The sequence below is a fragment of the Gallinula chloropus genome (assembly GCF_964237585.1).
Source record: "Gallinula chloropus genome assembly, chromosome: 4".
NCBI lineage: Eukaryota > Metazoa > Chordata > Aves > Gruiformes > Rallidae > Gallinula > Gallinula chloropus.
This window is the reverse complement of record NC_140088.1, coordinates 71,819,932-71,836,356: the sequence shown is the minus strand read 5'-3', so window position 1 is coordinate 71,836,356 and position 16,425 is coordinate 71,819,932. Positions and strand designations below refer to the sequence as shown.

Sequence of the window (16,425 nt, the reverse complement as noted above, 5' to 3'; positions counted from 1 at the left end):
ACCTTATTTAGTAAAAAAGATGCTTTTCTAAATAATTGGAAAGCATTTCTTTGGTTGTAGGGTATAAATGGCAATAGCCTTTGTGCAGAATTTCCTTTGAAGTATCTGTTTTTCTTTAACCTGTAGTAACTGAGCTATAAGGAAAAATGTAAAAACCAAGTTCTTACAAAATCACTCATTTTGAAACATAGACTTAAATAATGTTGGAAAAGTCTTTGTCAATGTTTACAATACTTCAAATTCAGTAAAGTTGAAGTTTTTGATTTTGACAGTGGTTCCTCTCCAGTTCTTACAGGTGTATTAGAATAAAGCTATTTCAAAGTGATCAGGGAAAAGTGACTTAGATTTACCAAAGCTAGAGTTGATTTCATCTAGAGTTGAGCTTTCATCTCAGAAGTTTGTAGTATAGTCAGTCTTAGAGCTCTGAAAACCTGTTCCAAAGAGTGGTGTGCAGTATGTACCAAGTTTGTATGTCTCTTGTGTCTTTTTTTATTGACACAGACTAAATGTTCTGAGTTCTGCCTCAGACAGCATCCTTTGCAACATGTACCAGGTGAAAATGCTGAGTGTGGGTAGTTGGTTTTTTTTTCTTTTTTTGATGTGTAGATAGATTAGATCATTTGTGATGACAGTTTTTGCAAGTAGCATATCTGTCTGTTTCCTGATGAGATGTTTGGCAGCTATCTATTGATCAGGGTGTCTTTTTAGAGAAACTACTGTTATTAAAGTAAAGCAATATATGGCCAGATCCCACTAAGTTCCCCAAAGCGGGAAAGAAAAGGAGGGTGATGCTAAGCTTCCCAAGGCAGGGAAGAGAGAGAGGGTGGCAGCATCAGGAAGAACTGACCGAAGAAATGGATGAGCTTCACTCTTCTTGCCCTGATTGTAGTCTTCTGAGCACTGTTTTAAAGTATCTTAATGCGCAAATGAAACAAGGGAAAGTATGTCTTAGCTGTAAGCTTGTTGGTGATTCACATGATGGATTCTTTGTTTTGTTGTGGCACCACCATAAAAATCATGTCTGAGGAGTGTGCAGTGTGACCCTGCACACTTTAAGCGTTGTATTTGGACCGTTTTCTTCTGTTAACTGTTTTTCTCTGTCTCTGTTCTAGGTCCAGTGGCACTGTAGGTCACGGATGGTTGCAGGAGCCAACTTCTACATTGTAGGGCGAGATCCAGCAGGGATGCCACACCCTGACACTGGGAAAGATCTGTATGAACCAACCCATGGTGCCAAAGTGTTGACAATGGCTCCAGGCCTCCGAGCACTTGAAATTGTACCCTTCAGAGTTGCAGCTTATAATAAGAAAAAGAAATGCATGGATTATTATGACTCTGATCAGTAAGTTGTATTTTTGTTTTGAGACTTTTTGAGCAATAGCTGCTTTTTACCCCCCAGCCACATAAAAAAATAAATCATTTTTAATTAAATTGATATTAATTGAAGATTTAGAGCATTTAGTTGTGGTTTTTAGATCACACATGTAACTTGACTTCAGCATGATTTGGGTGTGGTTTTACAGCACAACTAATTTGATTCAACTTTAGCTGCCACTGGAAGCTCACCTTTTCCTCCCAGGTACTGGAGTTTCTGCACCGTGTTAGCACAAATTACTAAATGCAAAGAAAAATATTATTTAATGTGATGGTAGGATTAGCTTTCTGCAGGTTTACATTGCTAAATATGCTTCTCAGGTGTCAGGTGTGTGTCAGAAATATGATGGAAGAGAAACAATGAAAACGTGCAGCAGGGACAGTACAGCTATTTGTCATCCTCTCTTGTCTGCTATTTGCTCTGTTTAGCAGTAGTGCAGAATGATGCCCTAAATCCATTGCATGTCCCAGAGTTTTCAACTTTTGTTTTTTTTTTTTTTAAATCCAGTTGCAGGAGAGGTAATTTCACCTCCTGCATGTTCCAGTGTTATTTTTCATGTGACATAGTGAAGTCCAGAACTCACTGCATGTGTTGCTGTGGTACCAGTGAGACAGACTGGAAGATGACTTGTCATTTTAGTTTAAACTTCTTTATTCAGATTATCAAACTGTACTTTTGTTTTACATCAATCTGCAGGTGAAGTTAGTACTGAAAACAAACTGTCAAACAAGATGTTTCTTCAGAAAAAGCCCTGGGTTTTTACATTCTATTTCCTACTGCTTCTAACTGAAGAAGTATGTTGTACAATATAATTCATCTTTGAAAGTGTGAAATCAGCACAGGATAGATTGGTTTGTAACAATGAACCCATTTTTTATCTCTTGTTCTTCAGCTGCTTATGCTGCAGTTATACTGAGTATAAAAGTCTCCAAGGACTGTGGCTTATGACAGTCAACCTACAAGTTTTATTCAGTCCCTTGTGTCTTTCTTACAATGAATTGTGTTTATTAGTAGATAGTGTGCTGGCTTAACCTTGATTATTAGTTATGTAACTGCTTTATATTTCAGCAAGCACCTGAATTAATCTGGTTTTATTTTTAAAAGCCACAAAGTGTTATCATGTCTTGCAGAACTAAATATAGTTTCATGGTGTGTTCTTCTGTTGTTTGGAAATCATAAACAGCAGTATAAAGATAAATCTGTTCAAACCTGAAAATTAAAATAGTTTCAATGTGTGTTACTCTGTCCATGTGTGTTTAGAAATTTGCTACATTGCAGATGTTTTTCAAAATTTATGCTAGTTAGGGAGACTTATTTAGCAGTTGTAGTTTGATGATGATGTTCTTCCTTCCTTCTCCCTCCCATGTAGGCAACATTCCAGTGTAAGATTTGCCTTTGTAATGTGAAGCTTCTCTTTAGATGGCATTGCATCAGTTTGTTGGTTTGGTTTGGTTTTTTTCCACAAGTGAAGCTATGGACAGGAGCATCAGATCTGACCTCTGCCCTGATACATATGGTATTATCATTAGGAGGATTAAAATCAGTGGAAAGCATACTCCTAGTGTATATGATGTGAAAGTCTTTTCCTAAACTTAATCCCTTTTAGCTAGCTGGTGAACACCACCTTTGTGCCTTTGATTATTTGAGGTGCATCTAAAAGCCCTGTTTTGAGGTCCCTTCCAACCCCTAACATTCTGTGATTGCTGTGCACAGTAACTAGATTGTCATGTAAATATTGCTAGGTTTTATGCAAACCTGTATATGTTATAACACAATGTTCAAAAGGCTCTTGTAGTAGGCACTATGGGTATTTGTTCTGTTTATCTTCTAAAACTTGCTGAATTACATGGACAAATACACAAAGATTAAAGTGAAATAATTATACTGGTGTATCACTTCTTAATAATTTGACATAGAAGGGGAGCAGCAATGTGACAGGCCAGAATTCTCATTGCATGGAACAGAAAATCCTTATAGAAAAACATTGACTCTGACATCATTTATACTGTACTCTTGCAGGATAGATTTATTAATTTTTTTTTTTTTTTTTAGATCAAGGGGAGTAAAATTGTACTTCTGTCATTACCCAGAGCAAATGATTAAAAAAAAATAATCTCTGTGGTAACAGGTTTGCCTTTTGTCACAGACAGCATTATGCACACCCTATTATCCTTTCATCATGCCTGTGGGCACCCTTTGCTTTGAGGCATTTTTTCTTCTGTTTCTGTCACTTCCTTGGAAAAACGACCATGCTGCCATTAGTGTGCAGTTTTGCCCTGCTGCTGTCACAATGTAAGACCATTTGTACTGTCCTTCCCTAGGTACTGATTGTAAACTACAGGTTGGACTGGATGGAGTGTGGCAGCAATCCTCTAGATGGCAATGTGGACACATGCAGACTCCCCGAAGGCACAGACGTTATTTCTCCTGCTTGCTGTAGACAGAACACTGTTGTAGGCTCCAGACATGGTTAGAACTTGGGTGGGTGCAGCTGGCTGCATTTCAAGATAGTCTGTGTAATGCTTAAAATGTGGCAGACTCCTACATCATGTGGTGTTTGTAAGGAAGATGGCAAGGAAGAAAAGGTTGTGTGGAAATGAGAGAGGATTGGTAGCTGTGCAATACTCATGCATGTGAAATAGTCATGTTCGTGGACATCTTTCCTGAGCTCACCACTTACCTGGTGAAAAGAGCAGCATAAAAAAGTAGGGAAGAGGGTTGTAATCATTCAAGCATGGCTCTGACTTGTTTTAGGTATGAGTAACTTGATTTGTATTGCACCTTTCTTGGTTCTTTGAGGTTTGGAGACTTGACAGCCAACTAGGTGATTCAAGAATGTACATCACTAATGGAAGCATAGAAGTTTATGGCAACTGGGTTTCCTTTGGACTGAATGTGGCTGAGCTTTGTTTCTTAGGTGCTGTAAGTCATTATTATCTCTCTGAGTGGCCATCTCTTCTGTTATTTCAGGCCTCCTAGACTCTTCTATCTGTGCAGGTGCTTGTGAGAAGCCATAATGGACACCATCTGCTATTTTTTGTGTCTCTAATATGGCAGAGTTGATCTCACACCTGGATTGGCAGCAAAGACATGCAGAGGTTATTGCAATTGGACTCTTCACTTGTTAGTTAATTATCTTTCCGTTTGAAGGCAATCCCAAGCCATGGGAACAATAGGGGACAAATCTCTGGCTAGTGGTGTGAAGGTACCAAAAACGTGACCCAGCTACCAGAAAGATACTTGACAGGTTGAGGCTGTAGCATTAGCAGTTGCAGAGAATTGCTTTGCTTGTGACCTCTCCAAACATTCACAAAATGACAGAATGACAGAGGTTGGAAGGGACCTCTGGAGCTCACCTAGTCCAACCTCCCATGCCAGACAGGATTACCTAGAGGAGGCTGCACAGGACAGCATCCAGGTGGGTTTTGAATATCCACAGAGATGGAGACTCCACAACCTCTCTGGGCAACCAGTTCCAGTGCTCTGCCACCCTCACAGTAAAGAAGTTCCTCCTCACGCTCAGCTTTTATGAGAACGATGTAACCCTTGCTGAAAAGCCAACCACATAGGCACACATGGAATGTTTCATGTGCTGAGTTGGCACTGCTCAGCTGGGTGACTGTATGATACCTTACTGTGACTAAGCTGCTCATGATCTGGTGGCAAACCTGGGAAACATCAAAAAGCCTACTGTTGTCCCTGCCTCTAAATTAGTAATAAAGTTCCTTACTTTTCAGGTATGCTGCCTGTAATTTTAAGAGATTCTTAAGGGCTTTAGGTCCCAAATGTGTGCATGCAAATTGAGTTTTATGGATTGTTTCTCACATCCATTTGTATTCTTTGGAACATGTGCTGCCATTGCAGTTGCAGTAGACCCAGTATCTGCTTGGGAACAGTCTGGAGAGCACAACTGTTAACTCAGTGTCAGGGCCTCTTACTGCAGTGCAGCTGTGGTGGAGCTGAGGTTGCTTGGCAGCAGGTATCTACATGTACCCCTATTTATGACGAAAAGCAGAGATAGGGATATAGACAAAGGCATGCCAGTGTAACCATGGAGCATTGTGTGTGAGGAAAGGGGATAAGAAAGGACTGATTTATAAAGCCTTTATACTAGTTGCTCAGCAATTGTAGTTGCAGAGTGGTGCACAAAGTTCAGCTTTCATTAATTGTTTGACTAAACTTGCCCTTTAAAGTATTAAGACCTGTGAATAGCCAGTGAATTGAAACCATCTTTGTATTTTACCTCATGAAGCCTCATAAATCTTTACTTTTTCTTGGATCTCTTAGGACTAGGTTTAGCCTCTCACGGAATCAGTCTTAAAACATAATTTTGAAGATGGCCATAGATTCACTAAGGTTGGAAAAAATCTCTAAGGTCATTGAGTCCAACTGTCAACCCAACACAACCCTGCCCACTCAGCCATATCCCAAAGTGCCATATCTACATGTTTTTTGAACACCTCCAGGAATGGTGACACCACTTGACCGCTCCATGAGTGAAGAAATTTTTCTTAATATCCAACCTAAATCTCCTCTGGTACAACTTGAAGCCATTTCCTCTTCTACTGCTAGTTACTTGGAAGAAGATACTGACACCCACCTCACTACAGACTGCTTTTCATGTGATTGTAGTGCCATAAGGTCTCCCCTCAACCTCCTTTTCTCTAGGCTAAACAATCCCAGATCCCTCAGTTGCTCCTCATCAGACTTGTGCTCCAGACCCTTCCCCACTTTGTTGCCCTTCTCTGGACACGCTCCAGCACCTCAAGGTCCTTCTTGTAGTGAGTGGCCCAAAACTGAACACAGCACTTGAGGTGTCGCTTCCCCAGTGCTGAGCACAGGGATCACATCCCCAGTCCTGCTGGCCACCCTATTCCTGATACAGGCCAGGATGTCTTTGGCTGCCTTGGCCACCTGAGCACCCTGCTGGCTCACGTTAAGAAAGGTGTCAATTAACAACCCCAGGTCCTTTTCCTCCAGACATCTTTACAGTCACTTTTCCCCAGGCTTGCAGCATTGTATGGGGTTTTGTGACCCAAGCACAGGAGCCAACACTGAGCCTTGTTAAACCTTGTAAAACTGACCTTAGTCCATCAATACAGCCAGTCCAGATCACTCTGTAGAGCCTTCTTACCCTCAAGCAGATGAACACTCACACTCAATTTGGTGGTGTCTGCAAATTTACTGAGGGAGTGCTCAATCCCCTCACCCATATCATTGATAAAGATATTAGACAACACTGTCCCCTAGACTGAGCCCTGGGGATCACTGCTTGTGACTGGCCACCAACTGGATTTAACTCCATTCACCACAACTCTTCTGTGCTCAGCTGTACAGCCAGTTTTTTTAGGCAATGAAGAGTATACCTGTCTAAGCTGTGAGCCTGCAGCATTCTCCTAGAGAAGCTGGTGGACATAGTGTCAAAATGAGGATAATAATAATAAAAAAAAATCCCTCTTTATTGTTGCTGAGGTCAGATAGCATGCCTAATCTAGGCTTCTGTGAGATGCCTGACCACTTCTGCTTGCATAGAATTCTGAGGAATTAATACAGAGAAAAACTAGTATTTCCAGTCCTTTGCTTATCATAGTTTTTGATACTTTTTGCCCTTTTACAATTAATTGCATTTTTGATCAATAATTGAATAGGTCAAAACATGTTTTGGAAAAATTAATTGGAAGAATTCTTGTTATAATGGAGAAATTCCTACTGAATGTTTGATTTGTGAACCACTAGCAGACTGAAGTATAAATAAATTGAAGAACCAAGCAACCATCAAAAAGTACCACTATCCTGCACAAAATCTTTACCCAATGCTGAACTCCCTTCAAAAAAAAGTTAGTGTGTTTCTTCAGCCAAAGAGGCCTCTCAAACAACCACAGACAATTGTAATTTGGGATCGGTGGCTTAATAATAGTAGTTGTTTGGGTGAGCAGATTCCCAATTCTTTACAGAAGATCAGTCCTATAAAATGCAGCCACAGACTGCTGCTGAGAAAAAAACTCAATTAAGAAAGGAAATTAGTCTGGCAATTAAAAAAGCCACAGCAGTGTCTGGAAAAATAAAATTTATTTTTTGTCCTGAAAGAAAGCTGCTGAGATCACTTTGACTAAAAGAAACTTGTAAGTAAGGTTACTGGAGCACACTGTTCATGCTTTCTGTAAAATGTGAATGAAGCATGGGTGTCCAAAGAGCAGAGATATTAACTTAGAATCACAGAATGGTTTGAATTGGAAGGGACCTCAAAGACCATCTAGTTCCAACCCCCCTGCCATAGGCAGGATCACCCTCCCCTAGACCACCAGGTTGCCCAAAGCCCCATCCAACTCAGCCTTACACTGCCAGGGAGGGGGCAGCCATAGCTCTTCTGGGCAACCTCTACCAGGGCCTCACCACTCTCACAGGGAGGAATTTTTTTTCCTAATGTCTAATCTAAATCTCCCCTCTTTATTTTAAACTCATTACCCCTTGTCCTATTGCTGTACTCCCTGATAGACTTCATCTTTTCTGAGGCCCCGTTTAGGTATGGGATGGCTGCTTATGTCTCCACAGAGCCTTCTTGTCTCCAGGCTGAACAAGCCCAACACTTTCAACCTGTCTTCATAGGAGAGGTGCTCCAGCCCTCTGATCGTCTTTATGGACCTCCTCTGGACTTGCTTCAACAGCTCTATCTTTCTTGTATTGGATGCTCTGGAGCTGGATGCAGTACTCCAGATGGGGGTCTCACAAGAGCACAGTTGAGGGGCAGAATCACCTCCCTTGACCTTCTGATTATACTGTTTTTGATGTAGCCCAGGGTGTGTGGTTGGCTTTCTGGGCTGCAGGCATGCGTTCCTGGTTCATGTTGAGTTTTTCATCTGTTAGTACCCCCAGGTCCTTCTCTTCACTTGTCACTGGTCTCCACGTAGACATTGAGTTGTTCACCACAACTCTTTGAGTGCAACCATCCAGCCAATTCCTCACCCACTGAGTGGCCGATCTGTTGAATCCACGTCTCTCTGATTTAAAGACAAAGATGTTGTGTGAGACAGTGTCAAGTACTTTGCACAAGTCCAAGTAGATGATGTCTGTCACTCAGACCAGGTTGAATAAGTCATGTTATTGTGTGGGGAAGGAAATGATTGTTTTGTTTCTGTACGCTTCTTTCCAGAAAACCTTTTTATGAATAGCAATAATTGTTGAGGTGGAGAAAATATTCTCCTCAGTATTAAGTTACTTATTGACACCTCAGCATTACAGCAGAGGTTTCCTGTAGTACTGCAGGTGACTTTGTGCAGTTATTTCTCACTTACAAAACTGTGATAACTTGTTTGTTTTGTTGCAAGAACCCTATGGTCTTTCAAATCTTAGTCTCACAAACTGCTCTTAGAACATTTGAGCTCATAACAAAGCATAAAGAGCTGTCACAGTTACTGGGGTCATTCATAGGATCAGTTTAAAAATAATTGAATTCACAAAAAAAGGAAAATTAACAGCTTAAAGGATACGTCTTTGTAAATGAAGAAAGTGGTGTGTGAATAATTCATCTGTGCATGGTCTGTAGTGTCCTTTGAATCTCATGCTTGGTTATTGAGATTAGTTTGAAGATAAATTAAAAGCACCATTTTGTTCTGAATAAATCACTGCTTTCCAAATGTAAAATATTATCTTGTGCCCCTGTGGGTGTCTGTACACATATATAGCTCTGTGTAAGGACACAATCTGTAGTGCAAGAAAAGATTTCTTTTGTCCTTTGGCTAGATGCATGAGACCACAGCAAAGTTACCTATTTTCTGTTTCCCTAGCTCTGTCCTCTGTAATTAAGGAGACTTTACAGCATGTGTATGAAAGGCTTTTCCCAAACTGTGAGTGTAGCAGGATTCTAGGATGCTATGCCATGGAGCAAATACCAGTGTCAATATAATACACATTGACTGGTTTTCTGTTGACAAGCTTTTTGTTGTGAATTTATTTCTGCCTGTTTTGTCCTCTTTCTTTTGGAGACCATTTTAATTGCATTACCATCAAATACTACATTGATGATAGTCAAACTAAATTGGTAGTAAAATTTCAAAGTAATGTTACAAGCATTTACTACTGTACAATGTGGCTGAAAGAAAGCTAAGTCCAGCAACCAATAAATAAAATTTTTAAAGACATTTAAATGTCATGCTCGGAAAAGGCTTAGGTTTAATTTCATTGAGAATCACTGCCCATCTGATTTGAGAATAGAATTAGGATGGCTTTGGTATTTATATTTTGTAGCAGCTGTGATGGTTAAATGTTTCCCCCTCTCATGTTTTACTTAAATCCATCTTATGGACAGCGATTCCTAATATCCTCAAAATTCAGTATGAACAAAGTTATTTGGCTCTTCTTTCTAGTTTCTTTTCCCACTAACACAATTTACCCATGTTGATATTTTTTTATTTCAGAATGCTTGTGGTTCAAATCACACTGCAGGGCCAGTACTGGTAAGGTATTTCTGCTTAGTGGAAATACCAGTTTCTGATATTTGAGAGTTTTGATTTTTACCAAAGACGATGGTAAAACAGAAAGAGACAAATTAAAACTGGAAACAATAAAATTGCATATGCAATAAATTTTAAAAAGGCAAAAATTACTGTGCTTTTTTTAACATGCAGTGTGTATTGTGAAAGTTCTGTTTGACTCACATTAGTGATTACTAATTAGGGTAATTTTTTTTTAAAAAAGAAAAAACATTCAAAAGAGAAGTTTGAGATTATGAGATTAGCACTTTCATACTTTTTAATAGTATTTTTTAAACATTTCTAGAAATGTTATGAGATACTGAATGTATTATGTTTCTTAAATGATCCTTGCTCATGTTTTTCTTTCCTTTATTTATAGTTTCTATAGGTGTCCTTAGCATTTTCTGTGTTTCTTTTCTTCTTGCTATCTCACATTCTTAGAGCTGGGGTTTTTATGCAACTGGGGCTGAGAAGCATCTAAAGGAATTGGGGGTTGTATTGAAGCAAACTTACATGGTGTATCTAAATTTATTGTCTTAATACTTTTATTTTGCTTGTAGGGATGGGAGGAAGTTGGGTGTTTTTCGGAGAACTTACCAGGCAAGGAGTAAAGTAGCTAATATATTTTTTTTTTAATGTTTGAACTTTGGTATTGTTACTGCAGTGTGAAGAAAACCACACGTGGAGTAACTTCATAGGACCTGATCATCTGAAGATGTAGTATTTTTTCACGAGAATTAACAAGACTTATTACTTCCCCACATATGTTATAGAAATAGTTCTTTACAAAGAACATCCTTTATATTCAAGAAGTGTTAGGCAAACAGTAAGCACCTCACGAAGAGCATAGTTTTCAGGTGTTATAAATAGCAGTGGCATAATTTTTTTCTCCCATGGGCTTACATCAACTTTCAGTTTACATTTTCATGTAATCTATATATTGCAGAATTAAAGCACAGTAGGGCTTTTTTATCTTCTTGTACTTTGGGAACCCACAGTTCCAAATGGGGAGTAATAATAAAAGGGCATGTATGACAGTGCTGTTGTGTATACAATCCAAATCAAAAAGTTATGGGGCTAGTGGCTTTGTGAAAGGGAACGATGGAATGCTTTCTGCATCTTGCTAACTTCCATACCCTACTGAGCATAGCTCAGCACTTGGAGCCAAGTTCTGCCCTCTGATGCACACACTTGGCTCTTGTTTCTGTCTAAGGCATGTGTGTCTGAGATCAATACTTGGCTTTTATTTCAAACAGACAAGTATAGAATGAGTAATGCATGCATGTTGCAAATTGAGCAAATGGCATAAGTAAAATTGTGTATTTAATTTAAGAATAAATGATTTTTTTCTTTGGAGCATTTGGTAGAACTCTGGAGTTCTTGTATTGCTTTTACTGTTTCAGTCCCATAAGGAATAAGGGTTAAACTTGTGGAGCTTTTGCTGTTTGTGACCACACACCTGAGAAATGAACATTACTTTAGATTGTTTATAGTGATAATCTTAATCTGGGTTCATTTGTGCATTTGTCTCACTGAATTCTGTTTTATAGGGAAAAAACATTGGTAGGAAAAGCTATTTTTATTATTCCCATGCTTTTTTTTTCTTTAGTTTGAACTGTATGGGCCACACTACTGATATGCATATATATGTGTATGCATGCTCAGTGGCTTGCAGTGACCCAGCTGTGGAGCTTGAATCTAGACTCTGAGGTTTTCACTCTCTCTGTTCTGCAAACTATCCACTAAGGTTTTGTACAATGTTATTTGATGTTCTCTAGTGATACTGAAATGACCTTTTTCAACCAGTGTTGAAATGACCTTTTTTAACCAGCACATACAGCTGGTCTGATGCCATGGCAGGGCGAGGTGCAAAATAGGGATGGCTGCTGTTGCTTCTCAGAGGTCTGAGGCAGGAGGTGGTAGAGATGGTTCCCTTCAACAGCAGTTCCCTGTTTCCTCATAGAGAATGAGCCAGATGGAAGCTCATCCTCCATAGATGGAAGCACAGACTCAATTGAGTCCACAGGAGATCAGTTGGATCATGCTGCTAAACCTCAGGAGTTACCTGATCTGAACATTGTAGAGGGTGTATATTCTAGAGATTTACTGGTATTACAGGCCAAATGTCTGGAAAGCAGAAGGGGTATGAGCAACTTTGCCTGCTTTTAAAATTTGTTCTTTTTCCCCTCTCTCTCTCTCTCTCTCTTCCCTTGCCTCCTCCTACTTTCTCAGCCATGAAGACTTTGATTTTATATCGGGGACCCGCATGCGCAAACTGGCTCGAGAAGGACAAAACCCGCCAGAAGGATTCATGGCTCCTAAGGCTTGGACTGTGCTGACAGAATACTACAAATCCTTGGAGAAGGCTTAGGCCTCTTATTAACTGCAGATCAACCTTTGACGCCTGATTTATTTACGAGAAGGGGACCACACAGTCACCGTTCATGTTGCTTTGTTGTGGTGTCTGTCAGGAAGTTCTCTGAAAACAGAGTCTTTCTCCCTAACTTAGCATCATTCTTTGCTTGTCCTTATGGATTCTATTATGTTCTGGCACCTAACTAGCTGCTGGTTTTAATGTCTTCTCTTTTATTACAGTTAATATTCTTGCAGTAGGATTTTTAACTTGTCTTTTTTTATATATATTTTACTGCCTCTGTCCTATGAGTTCTGCAGCTGTTAAATAGATGCAGCTTTTTTCATATGTTATTTAAACTGCTGGGTAGTCCCTGGTTTTAGTAGTTTATAGGAGAAAATGTAATGGTTAGACCCTTAACTATGAATAGATTATCTATAAATTGAAAAAGTAAGTAAGTTTTAAAACATCTATAAAAGTGTCCTCATCTTTATCTCATCATCTCCAGAAGCACTTAAGATTAATTTCTCACTATATGTAATAAAAAAGGAGAGTGCTTTTTTTTTTAGCATAATTAAACTTTTATGCTTTCCTTGTTTGGTTTTAGAGTTCATTGAGTTGTCCGCTGATTCTCTTCTGCTATGGACCTGTAAAGATGTCCAAGTAATGAATAAAAGAAAATAACTGCTTTTCACATTGATAATGAATCCTTTTTTTTCTTTTTTTTTTTTTTTTTGTGAATGTACCTGTTGCTGTAGGTGTCTCTAGGGAATGTTTTATTTAATGTTATATAACTTTACAGTTGTCTGTTTTGGTTCCAGATATACTTGTCTAGCCTGCTACAACTTTAAAAAAACCCCTATAACCAAGTGACCTGAAATTAATGTTTAATTATTGCAAGAAAAATAAAATTTAAGAAATCCTTAGATCTTAGCATTTCCTGTGGTACAAATGCATAGTCCTGAAGCTATTTTTCTAGCTATTTTTCAAGGTCTCCAAAGAGTAATCTCCTCCTCTTCATTCAGCTTTGCTTGCTTGAAAGACAAAGTATATGTTGTTCTAGGATTCATCAAAAATCCTGAAGTTGATTGACTGAGAGACATTAAGTGCTAAAGGAAAACATAAAAACCCCCTGAAAAGTAAAATAATCCTTTAAATGTAAAGTAACACTGGCCTATTGGGATCTTCTCAAGCATTTGCAGGTAATCAGTGGAGAAGTTGTTACCTGTCAGCCTATTAGACAGAAACTGTCTCATATCCTTTTCACAGAAATTCACTATTCACAGCGTACATAGGAAGAACCAGCTCAACATTGTTTTTCAAATGTTCATACTGTCCTCCTACTGAGCACAGATCAAGCATATGGTTTGGGTTTTTTTTATGGAGGGGAAAGTTGTGACAAGGGGACCTGTGTCATGAATGGGACGAATGCTACTTGCCATCTTCATTTACTTGTTCCCAGTATATTTAAGACAAATGCTTTAATAATTCCTTCCTTCTCTTTTCTTCCTCTGCCTCTTTGAAGAGATGCAGAAAGTACATTTTAATGGGACTCTTACATCTGATAGAAAGTACAGCGGAACTGCGAAAAGACAAGGGGCATGTTTGTTAGCAAACCGCAACACTCACTCGAGACTGTTCTGTAGTGTAAAGCTTATTTCTTCAGCATCGCTGAACATGTTTTGTTCAGACTTGGCTTTCTCTCTAGATTGTATCAATATGTAGAATGTGTGAAATTCAGAAGAAAGAGTTCATCTATGTGCAGCTGTTCATGCAAAACTTCAACTATGAAGGAACAAGAGTTATCAGCTGCTAAAATAACATTTGCTGTTGGAAGTTGGAGTTTGGGCTCTTTTCTGTCAGGTTTCATTCATTTGCTAGCTATGATGAAAGGTAATAAAAATATTTTGGCAGAATTTGGCAGACAGGTGTAAGACTGCAAAAGTTTTAAAAATTCTGTGTTTGCTATATGAAGTCTGGAAAATAAGTGGGAGTGGTGAGCATGAATGTGAATCACCTTGTAACATTAATTTAGAAGCCTTCGAGCAAATTAATACAGTTATAACAAGTAGATCTAGTTTTCATACTTAGGTGAGGCCCTGTTGGAATAGTGCTTCCAGAAAGTATTCCTTGCAAAGCTCTGTATTAAAGAAGCTTTCAGGTTTAGTCCAATACTAAGCCACCAGCCACGACATTCCTAGCATAATGCTGATTAAGAACAGGAGCATCTAGTCAATTTGTGGGCAGGACTTGTTCTGTGCAGGAATATTTTCAAGTATCATACAAGTTTTCACTGGAAAGTTCAAGATTTTCCTCTTGTATGCAGCTGCCTTCTTAAATGAATCTGTGCTTACAGGAAAGGGCTACCCCAAAAATTATTCTCTTGCCAGCATCTTTCTTTAGCTTTTCTCTGCCTTTCTCAGTGGGTAGCATTATCAGTCCTCATTCTGTAGGTTCAATTTCAGTAAGGGTGCTATGGCATTTGAGGCTCTTCTGAAACAACAGTTGGGTGTCTTTCAGGAGATGGTTACTGTACTAATGAGGTAATGGTTGTTGCACCCAACACCTGTCTTCTCACACCTGCTCTTTCACCAAAGAACAATGACCTCAGGAACACGCCATACAAAAGTAACAGCACTCTTGAACCATGTGATGGATATGAGGACAAGCAGGACCTACCTTTACATCTGGGAAAATAAAAAGCTTAATTGTCTCATTTCTTCGGTTCCTAAACCAACTCTTTTACAGGAAAGCTACCGTTATATACATGAATCATGGATCCAAGCAGTTTTATATCTATATGTGTGTCTGTGTTCATTTGTTATGAAGAATTGCAAAATCAAACTTCCAAGTATGTCCTTTTTCTAAAGGCTCTTTTGCTTTAACAGTCAAGAGGAGTTTTATTCCCTTCATTAAGATGGAAAAAGTGTTGCCTGTCTCCTACTTTCTGTCTCAACATTGCACTACTTTATAAATATTTTTTTAGCTGTTACATTTCCCAATAATATTTTATGACTATTATCCTGTGCTTTTTGTATGGTCACAGAATAATTATTCACTTCTAGCTGATAATTCTGAGGTATAAAAGTAGTAACACCTTCAATCTGTGTGGCTGATACAAGGACAACCTGGACCCAGCTTTCCAAAACAGAAGGATTGATGAGGTAGGTGGAGATTACCAAACCCTAATCCTTAGGGTTAAAGAAATGGCACAAAACTACCACCTCTTCTAGCTGAAATGATAAATTGCAGGTGATTTTGATTCCTGCTGTACCTGGGGGAGGTTGGCGGTGGGTGGGGTTTTTTGTCGTCATTCCTTTCAATAGGGGATCTAAGCACTGACTAATGTATCAGAGATCTGAAATGGAAAATGTAGACGAGGGTACATGTTTTTTAGATGCAGTTAGAAGCTAAGCAAGCTTCTACATCTGGAATAATTCAGTAGAAGTCAGAAGATGGGTGGAAAGGAGTGGATGTCTTGGTGTGATGGTCATGGTGGTGGTGGAAAAAGAGCAGTGCTACTATGAGCTGTGTAGCAAATAACGTAATTGGCTTGAGTTTGGACCACCCTTTCATTTCACATTTCCTTAATTTCAAAATATTCCACAGGTGGGTCACACAGAGTTAAATATACTGCCTTTCCATACCACAAAAGGAATAAATATTACTCTGCTAGCATTTGGTCAAGATGGTCAGAGTAGTCCAGATCCGTTTCCCTTCCCAAGGGATTAAAGGTGCTAATCATTGTATTATGCCTTTTCCTTGTAAATGCTGGCAGTTTCAAAAGCAAGTGTGTGTGTCACAAGGGATGCTCTGTGTGTAAACACCAAAAGCATCTCTGGTCTTGAACCTTTAAGCTTTTGTGCTAGGCACTGTAGGGACATAAGGCAAAAAAAACAAAAAAGCTCTCATTTCTCCTTCTCTGTGAGTCAAAGGGTAAATTTACTATGGAAAAGGAAATCTTTGCTTAATATAGAAGAATCCATGGGAAAAAATAAGAAATAAACCTTTCATAATTGCCTGTTTATCCATCTATAGGAACAGGGTTTACTGTGGTTCTTAAACACTAAGTAATAAGTGTGTAGAGATGATAACTCTGCTCCTCTCACCTGATACAGAATCCTTTGCAACCACCTGTAAAATCGCAGGGACTTCAGCCTGGAGTCAGTTGGTTGAATTAAATGTTAGAATGGAAGCAACTGATAGCTCAGAATTAGTATTTTGAT

General features: G+C 39.0%; 1 protein-coding gene across 1 annotated transcript in view; it reads left to right on the top strand.

Moving 5' to 3' along the window:
* Positions 1 to 12,888, top strand: part of PAPSS1 (3'-phosphoadenosine 5'-phosphosulfate synthase 1) — a gene marked incomplete at its 5' end in the record, with an annotated part of 42,384 nt that extends 29,496 nt beyond the window's left edge. Inside the window, 2 exons of the mRNA XM_084263259.1 lie at positions 1,113 to 1,342; positions 12,079 to 12,888. Of these exons, the coding sequence (XP_084119385.1) occupies positions 1,113 to 1,342; positions 12,079 to 12,217 (369 nt within the window). The 3' untranslated portion in view covers positions 12,218 to 12,888. The remainder of the gene's footprint in view (positions 1 to 1,112; positions 1,343 to 12,078) is intronic.
* Between the last annotated feature and the right edge of the window lie 3,537 nt (positions 12,889 to 16,425).